Below are 11,088 nucleotides of genomic sequence, written 5' to 3'. Positions count from 1 at the left end.
TATTTTAATAATTGAATATCCGTCGCAAATGATTTATCCGTCGAAAAACCTGTCAGTAAAAAGTGTCGCTAATTGTCCATGTTTTTGTAGTGTTTAGAAGCTTACAAATGAACACTTAAATTCTATAGATTTTAATCAACTTAGTTTTGATTTTGAGTATTTAATTGGAAAACTTAAAGAATATCCTATCAAAACTCTTTTAAAATTATTAGATTATCTCATATTGATTCTTGTTAATTATTAGGATTAAATTCACTTAGTTAGGAGAGTTCTTGATTAGTGATTAGTAATCAGTAATCACTTTTATTCCTCAAATGAATAAAAGAGAAACCAAGATTTGATTAATATTTTTTTATTCCTTTTTTATGCTTAAATAATTTTGAGAAAACAAATCAGATAAAAACCGATTTTTGAGACTTAGTTCTCTCATTGGATATTTTTATTTTATTTTAAATATATACAATAAAGAAAATTAACTGTTGGTGTAGGCCGAAATAAAACAAAAAATTCATTATAGTCGTTGATCAATGTTCTAGTTACCACTTTTGAATTATTATTTAAGGATATTGTTAGAGATTGTTATGAAATTTGTTATTAAATATTAGAATTAGGATAATTAGATATAAGTTTAGAGCTTTATATTATTTATATTAAAATATGTATATATATAAATAAATAAATAAATAAATAGGTATTAGTTATTCTTTTAATTTATAACAAAAAAACAAATATATAAAAATATTATATTTTACAATAGCTTAATCAATTACTCTATTCTAATTTATTTTTATCGAAAAGATAAAAGAGTAAAATATTTCTTAAACAAAAATTCTATCAATAACAAATTCAAATTAATATATATCTTATCAATTAAAATAATATATATATATATCTTACAAATCAAAAAATTCAAATTTTAGATTTTGAATAGCAATCTATTTTCTATTATAGAAAAATGAAATTAGTTTTTAAAAATAAATGGCTAGACTGCAAATTATAGGGTTCATTTACTGATTTTTAATTCACAAGTAATTTTTTCACTAATATCATGCAATATTAATTAGTGAATATTTTAATTAATTAATTTTAATTTGATTTATAAACAAAAAATTCATTTTTTTTATTAAGTAAATAAGTTAAAAATGATTTTTATAAATCATATTCATAATTGCTAAGTCAGCCAAAAATATAGATTAAATTGTTAGTTTTGTTTTTTAATTAATATATTTTTGGCTATAATTTATGTTTGTTTTTTTATAAACTTGACTTGGCTTATTATAAGAATACTATATTATCCAGATTTTAATAATGTTTATTAACATAATTAGTTTCAAGCCTCTCTCTCAGTTGTGATTGTTGAGAATCATCTACCTATTTCGTTTCTTTCCTACTCCTCTAGTAACGATCGATGGCTCATTCGATGACCTCGACTTTTCATGATGATCATGCACCTATTCCGTTTTCAACGGCCTTAGTTTTGGCGGTTGAAGATCATACACCACCGAGAGATCTCAAAAATCGCATAAACAAGTCGACGAGGGGTTTGAAAAGACGCCACTTTGATAAAGATTTGAAGCACTCATGCGATCATCGAGTCAACGTGGGAGGCCTCTGTTTCGTTTGCGGTTATCAACTTTCTTCAAATTCATCAACAATGACCAACTACGCTGATGAAATGATACCACTTAAATATGTATTGGACGATTTCTCTCTAACCAAAAAGGAGTTTTTCCTTTTCCGTTGCACTAATTATCGGACAAACCTCATCGAAAAGAAGAAGCTTTCTCTCATCCTCGATCTTGACAATACTTTAATTCATACCATCTCATTCGACGATTTCTTAAAGGAAGACCACACTAGGGACTCCAAATCCCTCTCAGAAAAAGGAATCGTTACTTTTAAGAAGAGGAAGATCTTAGCGAAGATAAGACCATTCGTGACCTACTTCTTAGAAGAAGTGAGCAAATTGTTCGAGCTTTATATTTACACGTTGGGAAGTCAATCGTACGCAAATGCCTTTGCGAATATGTTTGATCGGGACGAGGCCCTTTTTGATTGGAGGGTTATTTCGAGGGATGACTGCACAACCAAAGGCGAGAAGAATCTTGACGTCGTGCTCGGAGGGGAAGAGAAGGCGGTGGTGATTGTGGACGACAAAGAATCTGTTTGGCCAAAACATAAGGATAATGTGATACAAATTAAACCTTACTATTATTGGCAAAATGATAAGAAAAAGACCGAGTCAACGGAAGACTCCATTAATTACGTTAATGGCGACGATGTAGAGTTGTTGATTATGTTGTTGACACTAAAGAACCTTCATAGAAGTTTCTTCGATTGTGAGAGGATTTATATTCATGAGAATGATGTTAGGCACGAAATCAAGTGTGCAAGAGAGTATTACTTAAAACCTAATCATGTAATCTCTAAGTTCTTTGATATTCAAACTGTAGAAAATCAGGGTATGAAAAAATAAATGTACCTCTCATAATGGTTTGATTCAATTTTAATTTTTATCATTGTAAAAGCAAATGCTTTACATCTTTATTTTTATTTTTTTTCTTTGAAATTTATATATATTGTGACTTAAGAAATTATTTATATATATATATATATATATATATATATATATATATATATATATATATATATATATATATATATATATATATATATATATATATATATATATATATATATGAATAAAAGCATGTTTTAATCTTCTCATTAACAAAACTAAATATTTATTTTCTTATTATTTAATCTAAAGCATATACTTTAAATTTTAAATGAATCCCATTTTTTCACGATATTATAATTTATTTTATAAAAATAAATTATTAGAAAAACTCATACAATATATATATATGGGAAGAATGTCAATTTTATACACCAAGTTGTAAGAATGTGTCAAATTTACTCATTAAGTATCAAATTTCTATTTATATATATATACTAACTTGTCAAAAAGTGTCAAATTTATTTAAAACAACGGAAAATTAAACGGAGTTAAAAATTTGTCACATGTAAATTCCACCTATATATATATTTTTTTAATTTATATTACTTTAATTATTTTCATTCAAACAAAACATTCAAATTTTTCTTTAACCATTTTTTTCTCTCTCTTTACCCATTATCTCTTCATTTTTCTTCTCATTGTTCTCTTCATCTCTTCATCTTTAATATGAGTAATTATTATCAAATGAATTTAATATGAGTAATTATTATGAAATAAAAAGCAAAATCAATAGAAGGTGGGATCCCATTAATGCCATTGGAAGAATTTTAACTCACCATTAATCATATCTGATGAAGAACCACCGAAATCTTTGGTATCAGCTTCGTTTGTAAGCCTAGATCAGGATTTCATTTTCCTGTTTTTCTGACATGAGCTCTGTTTGAAAGCCTAGATCAGGATTTCATTTTCATGTTTTTCTGACATCGTCGCCGATCCGTACACTACGGAGGGCCCCACCTTTTGTTTCGTACCTTCACAAGTCTTGCAGAAATGCCTCGGATGTGCGAGGCCGTAGTTGTTGTAGTAACATAATTTCGTGTTTGGAGAATCGCATCTCGAACACTTCATCGACTGTTTCGCCACCTTCACCGCCGTCACAGTTTTTCGGTCACCTGGTTGTTATTCCGTCACAATATTATTATCTGACTTCGACATAGCTAGTTCTGTAATTTTTCGGAAAAAATTGAGAAAGTAAAGATCTTTATAGATGATTAGTTTATTATTTCATAATTTAATCTTCATTGCAGTAGCTCATACTCTATCAGATCCATTTTAATTTCAACTACAATCAGAGCTATAAAAATGATGTTCGTGAACATTATAGAGATTTCAGAAAAAATAGATTACTCATATTATAGATTAAGAGGAAAAATTAGAAAAAAAAATAAAGAGTTGGGGCAAAATTTTAAACTCTGTTTAATTTTTCTGTTATTTTATATAAATTTGACACTTTTTGACAAATTAGTATATATAAATAGAATTTTGATACTTAATGAATAAATTTGACAACTTCTTACAACTTGGTGTGTAAAATTGGTATATATATATATTGCCAATTCTTGATTTGCTATTTATACAAGATTTTCAAGAAATGGTCTGGCGGAATGGTAGTGGCCGTAATAGTAAGGGTAAGAGCGGTCGTAAGGGTGCTACTTTTGGACATGATTCAAAGAGAAGAAGGAGAGTGAAATAATAGCAGCTAATCAGGGGCGGAGCCAGGATTTGAAACCTACCCGGACTATTTTTTTATCAAAAAAATCTATCTGGGCTAGTTTTATAATAATATTAAATAAACAAACAAAATAAACTAAGTTTACTGTCAATGTCAATAGTGTCTTTCAGCGACGAGAAATAATCAATAACGACGGTAATTTAATGTCGTTATTAATAAAATACATACATGATATTTAGGGCTACCCGGGCTACAGCCCGGGCCGGCTTGTACTTGGCTCCGCCCCTGCTGTTAATTATTTATGGAATGGAGTCGCCGAACTAATTACCCTTTATTTCTCAACAAACCGGATGCGGTTGAGGTTGCTCCCCGCCGCCGCCTCCCTCGCCTCCGCCTCCCCGCCGCCACCGCCTATCTGTCCTCGTTGTCATCGCCGGCGGAAAGTGTATCATGAAAATTCAATCCGTAGGTATGTACCCATCAATCTCAGATACCCAGATGAGGACCAGCAAGATTTAACCGACGAACAAGATTATGGCAGTGATCCTAGTTCATCCTCTCAAGTATCTGGTTAATTTTTTTAGTTTTTTTTATATAAAAGTTAAATAATGCATAAAACCTTGATAAATACGGTTACAATTTTGGTGGTATTCTCCTAATTAAACAAATCGTAGTTCTTATTCTTCTCTAGTTTAATACATTTAATAAATAGTAATATTGTTTGATGCATAAATGCGTGAATTATACTGCTTCATTTTCTGCAATTCTTGAAATTGTGATAAAACCTTTTTAAAAAATATATTTTCAAGAATGTACATTTAAATTTTGCCATGCAGGTCAATTTATATAGGGAAATTTGATGAAATGGCCTTCATAAGATGTCTAATTCCAAAAAGGCCCACGACTGATAAAGTTCGCAAAAAGGGCCTTTTTGCCCTGTGAAAAGTCTTTAATACCCTTTGCGCGTCTATTTTACCGCTCAATTACGAGAAATGTATTTCTCGTATTTGGTATTTCTCGCATTTGGTGCTCAATTACGAGAAATGTATTTCTCGAATTTGATATTTCTCGCATTTGTTGCTCAATTATGAGAAATGTATTTCTCGCATTTGATATTTCTCGCATTTGGTGCTCAATTACGAGAAATGTATTTCTCGCATTTGGTATTTCTCGCATTTGATATTTCTCACCTTTGGTATTTCTCGCATTTGGTAAATATTCTCCGGCCACGAACCCTAAATTTAGGGTTCTCATATAAATACTTTAAAACCCTAATTTTACATTGTCTTTGTATTCTGAAGCTGCCAAAATGTCGAAGCGAGGTTAGTGTTTTCATCTTCTATACAATTCTCTATTAACTACATGTTTGATACTTGATAGTAATTCAATGTTGAAAAACAACGTGTTTCAGGTTGCGGAGGATCGGCGGGAAACAAGTTCCGCATGTCACTGGGTCTTCTTGTGGCGGCTACGGTCAACTGTGCCAACAATATCGGCGCGAAGAATCTCTACATCATATCAGTGAAGGGGATCAAGGGTCGTTTGAATCGATTGTTGTCTGCTTGTGTGGGAGATATGGTTATGGTGACGGTGAAGAAAGGGAAACCTGAGTTGAGAAAGAAGGTCATGCCTGCTGTCATTGTTAGACAACGCAAGCCCTGGCGCCGAAAGGATGGAGTGTTCATGTATTTTGAAGGTGATTTAGTAGATTCTGATTTTGTTTTGTGTTATAACGTGTTACTTGTTTAACCAATTCTTTGTTATTCTTTACTAGAACAGTTAGACTGAAGAACCCACTCTTTTTACGATCTGATTGAAAAAATCCCTTATTTGATTACAACTAGGGCAAATCAAACAATTTGAAAAACATGCCTATTTCCACAAGTAAACAACTTAACCAAACAAAGCTCATCATAATTAGATATCTGTTTTGACAATCAAAGTGCCATTTAGTTAGTGTACAATTTGACTTTTTGGTTGATTGTCATATCTCACTTCATCATCACAATGCCTTTAACCCCCTTCTTCACTGCAATTCACTTTTGTATGACAAACTCTCAATGTTGAGGATTTAGAAATAGTTTTTCTTTAGTATTGGTTTTTAAGGGTATTTGGGTATTGTATATACCCACTAAGATATTAAAGAAAGAGTATTAAGGATAATGAATAAAGTTTATGGTATGATGAATGATGTATTTAGATACACTATACTCACTTATTTGCGTTCACAGTCTTCCCTACTTCTTGGTCTTCTCCATTTTGAACAATCACAACACAATTTTTTTATATATGAAATTTGTTGATTGTAATATGTAAATATCTTGGTTGATAAATATGTTGTTACTATGCAGATAATGTTGGTGTGATAGTGAATCCTAAGGGAGAAATGAAAGGTAAAAAATGTCTCAAAATGTGTTAAATTACTATATCATCTTTATGCCTCATTCATTCAATCACCATTATTTGTTTGATGGTAAAAAAAACCAGGTTCTGCCATTACTGGTCTAATTGGGAAGGAATGTGCTGATTTATGGCCCAGAATTGCAAGTGTTGTCAATGCTATTGTCTGATAAAGTCGGGGGACTCTTTTGCTTTTAAAAAACTTGTCAATTTTGTTTTTTGATTCACAACTGAGATTAGAATCATATACCCTTTCAATTCTTGTGATACGCAATTTTGATGTATGTGAGTGCTTTCAATTTTGGGTAATACCAAACATGTTATTCAAATATGTAAAACATCTAGTCAAGAAAATGGAGAATAAATAAAGCAGATTGTTAAAGGGTTTATATCTAATACCAATATATATAATGTCAACAATTCTTACAGGACAAAGCAAAAGCCGCAAAGAGTTTTTGTGTTCTTATCAAGGCCCATAGTTAGCCTCTTAATTTCTCCATAGTTAGCCTCTTATTGACATGATTCCATTAAGATTATAGTTGTTGAAGCATGAGTATGTCGGATTGACATGAAATAAAGAAAAATATGTATCTTTTATAGAGGATATTTTAGCTATCACTTTAAGAGATTGTGCATGTTTTATGATGAAAAATGCTTATAAATTTGTACTCGTAAAATGAAACCAAACAACGATTTGTCAATTATCATATGATTTCGGTTTTTATATTCATAAAAGTATTTCAAAACAGGTATTTTTCAGTCTGCGGTCTTAATAACATAATGAGTTTAGCAAAAAAATAATAAACATTTGGATAGAAACTGACGGTAAAACTCCACAAATAAACTGTAATTTTCACTCAACAATCTGACTGTAAAAACTTCATAAATAAACTGTAATTGGCATAGTGTTTGCTTAAAGATGATACAAAAGAGAGACATAAAGACAGTAATAGTTTACAAACTTAAACAGATTCTGGTTCAACCCAACAAACATATTTCACTGTTCTTCGTCACTATCATTCCCGAAAACTGAAGCTATTGGAATCTTTCCTTCTTCTTTGTCGAGCTACTGTTTGAAATCTGGCCAACATAAGAAACTGCCTAATTAGGAAACAACAATGACAAGAGTCCCAACAGAAGTAACAAGAAAAAATAATTGCCTCCTTTTTTGGCTTAGCTTGTTTTGCAGATTCTTGGACATTGGCAGTAGAAGCAAACAACCAGGTAATAAAAACTACACGAAATTTTTAAGACCTTCCAAACTCGATGATACCAATTACCCTCAAAAGACACACATATAAAAGAAATATGTGTTGCCTTCTGCTAATAAATGTTGGTTTTGTAAAAAAAGAAGAAGCAAGCATCAAGCTCCAATTATCCGGGTATGCACACATATAAACTGCAAAAAGCATACCTTTCGTTTCTTAGTAATCTCCTCTGTCTCCTCTAACTCCACGTCAAGTTTCTTCCTTTGGATATTTTCTTCAGCAGTATAAAAACCATCCTCTTCCTGTTTTCCAACTCCCAATTTTGCATCCCGCATACCAGACCTTATTGGCTCAATTATTCCTTAATATAAACTGATAAAATAATTTACTACCCAAATATTTGATAGAGAAAACATAACAGATGCATAAACAATGAAGTTCCTGAAGAAATGTTCAATTCTCGTGTCTATGTTGAGAACCAGTTCACCCATAAAACCTTGCTATAACATATTATAATCAATCTACTTCAATAGGAGATTGATGTTTATTTACCTTGTTCATCCTTTCCAAGACCTTTTCCTTTCCAACCCATCTTTTGGAGAAGCCTAAATCAAATATTAGAAGATGACAATTGTGTATTCAATGAAGCTTGTTCTACATTATCAAGATCAATATTTTCAGTAGGCATGTGATTAATTGACAGATAAAACACAAGAGTATGAATATCTGAAGTATATGTAAGACAATCAAATTTACTTTTGTAGAAATCCAACAACCAGCAACCTAAGAAACATCTCGATACTTACATCCACCTTTTCTGGCATTGTATCTCCCGGATTCGTTCCTTATCTGCTATTATAGCATCTTTGGTGATTCATTTTATCCTGTATACATAAGACGAAAACCTTATAACTAAAGAAAAAACGAAAAAAAAACCAATTAATCACAGAGAGAAAAGATCCAAGTTTAGGGATTCAAATTTCTAATCTTATATAATACCAACCATTTTCTTCAAACCCAGTTGACCTATCTAGCCACGTCTGCATATTTGATGAAAGACCCAATCTCAAAGATTTAATAATTTGAAAGAACAAGATCTAGCTAGAGAATACATACAAGGCTTTGGAAGTGTGGTGTCGAGGTCGGAGCGAACATTGCGTTCGACGGTGACGGGGGCAAGTGGAGCCTCTAATGATAAGGCGTTCTTGTCTTGACTCGTCGTCATGTATGTGTGTTAATCTGATATCCAAAGATGAATGCATCGCGATCGCGTCCTCCATTGGAGATTGTTCTTCCGTAGTTTATTGTAGATCGATTCGAAACCCTAGCCGTTTTCATATATTTTACAAATGTCCGAATCTCAATATATATACTCAGATATACCAAATGCGAGAAATACCAAAGGCGAGAAATACCAAATGCGAGAAATACATTTCTCGTAATTGAGCATCAAATGCGAGAAATACCAAATGCGAGAAATACATTTCTCGTAATTGAGCGGTAAAACAAGAGCGAGGGATATTACAGACTTTTCACAGGGCAAAAAGGCCTTTTTTTTTTCAACTTTATCAACCATGGGTCTTTTTTGGAATTAGACCTCTTATTAGGGTCATTTCATCAAATTTCCCTTTATATATATACATGAGAGTTAGATTTATGAGCTTTTGGATTTTTTTTTAAAATCATGTTGTGAAAATATGAGGTTTCACATTGTTTTTTCTTTCGTTTTTTTCTATTTTCTATTTATAAAATATTGATCTTATTGTTCAGACTAATAATTAATGTACTCAAAATTGCTAAGAATCTAACACACATAGAAAAAACAAAAAAATCCATTTTAATAAAATAAAAACAAATAGATTAAATATATTATTCTGAAACTAACTTGTTGTCCCTATAAGGTCAACCGAGTCAACCAAATCGGAAAGTCCAGCTGTGTCGGACCCACTTCTTAGAAAGGAAAAGGCCCAATGCGCAAAGGCTTGTCCCGATCAAGACGGTCAAAATCGAGAGTTTACTTGAAATCGGAAGAGTTTAATTTAAAAAAAATAATAATTATATATTATTTTTATTTTTATATATAATAAAGTACTTAACCAATTTTTTTTATATATTTAAATATAAAAATTAATAAATAATAATAAATAAATAACACTATAAAAAGTTATACTTTAAAAAATAATTATATTAATTTATTTATTTGAATAAAAATAATTACTTTATTTTTTAAATATAAATTTGTTTTTAAACGTAAAATCGAAATTATTTATAAACTCGTAAAATTTTATTACCGTAAATTTAAAATTGTAAGAGTTTATCTATTTAAAAGTTACTTAAAATCAGACTCGTTAACTTTCCGTGAAATCGTAAAATTGTAGGATTTTAAGAGTCAAGATTTTAACCGTCTTTGTCCCGTTTTTTTTTACCAAACAAAGAAGACTAGGGGCTTTCGGGTGCGTGAATGAAAAAATAAATTGAAAAAAAGATGGCAACCCTGCGTCTCCCTCTTCTTGGCAGGGATGTCGTAGCCTTATCTATTCGTTGCATGGTGACCCAAGGAGGAAGACCGAAGCAGACCTTGTTTTTTTTTCACATGTTCAAATGCAAGGAGTTTCGTTTCTCTCTATAAATAGAGATTTCAGTTGTTTGTAAAAGTGGAAGAGATTGATAGATCAAGAAAACCAAAACAGATTAGAGATGGTAGGGCTTATGTGAATTGTATTTAGGTATTGGGTAAAGTTGTATTAAAATCTCATTTAAAGAATCACAATTCTAATCTCATTTAAGCTCGTTCTTTTATTGTTATGTCTTCTTGTATTAATATACGTTTTTATGATACATTATTATTATTATTATTATTATTTGTAGCAATAATCAAGCCAAAGCCAACTTTTATCAAAATTCAATTATAATCTTTGGTGTTCTTCAATCCCCAAATTATCATTATATTTTTTTTTCGATATAAAATTACATAAAAAAACACTGAAAGTTGTGGAGTATGTAGAAAAATATAATCCGGGGATAGAGGAGCACATTAATTTATGACTAGAAATGTTAAATAAGTTAATAAGATAGTACTATATATTTTTGTTCAAGAAACCACCTAGCTAACTTTAATTCACTTTTGTTCAAGAAGTCATTAAACTTTTAATCCTATTTTTATTTTCTGAATTTAGTTATAAACAGTACAATTCAATCATATGTTATATCAATATTTAATTTATTAAAAAATATCAACTAATAGGTATAATACTATAATTTGATTTATTATTTTTATTTTGAATTGT

The 11,088-nt window shown here is 30.6% G+C and overlaps 2 protein-coding genes across 2 annotated transcripts; both read left to right on the top strand.

Annotated features, from left to right (window-relative positions):
• The first annotated feature begins 1,408 nt into the window (after positions 1-1,408).
• On the top strand, positions 1,409-2,476 carry LOC124918134 (RNA polymerase II C-terminal domain phosphatase-like 4). The gene has a single exon (XM_047458359.1). The coding sequence runs from the start codon at positions 1,409-1,411 to the stop codon at positions 2,474-2,476; it is 1,068 nt and encodes a 355-aa protein (XP_047314315.1).
• A 3,026-nt stretch (positions 2,477-5,502) lies between these two features.
• Positions 5,503-6,854, top strand: LOC124918135 (60S ribosomal protein L23-like). Its single transcript, XM_047458360.1, has 4 exons — positions 5,503-5,515; positions 5,605-5,889; positions 6,545-6,586; positions 6,681-6,854. The coding sequence occupies exons 1-4, from the start codon at positions 5,503-5,505 to the stop codon at positions 6,761-6,763; spliced, it is 423 nt and encodes a 140-aa protein (XP_047314316.1). The 3' UTR covers positions 6,764-6,854.
• The last annotated feature ends 4,234 nt before the right edge of the window (positions 6,855-11,088 follow it).

The sequence above is a fragment of the Impatiens glandulifera genome, unplaced genomic scaffold (genome assembly GCF_907164915.1).
Source record: "Impatiens glandulifera unplaced genomic scaffold, dImpGla2.1, whole genome shotgun sequence".
NCBI classification, from domain to species: Eukaryota; Viridiplantae; Streptophyta; class Magnoliopsida; order Ericales; family Balsaminaceae; genus Impatiens; species Impatiens glandulifera.
This window is presented reverse-complemented; position numbering and strand designations above follow the sequence as displayed.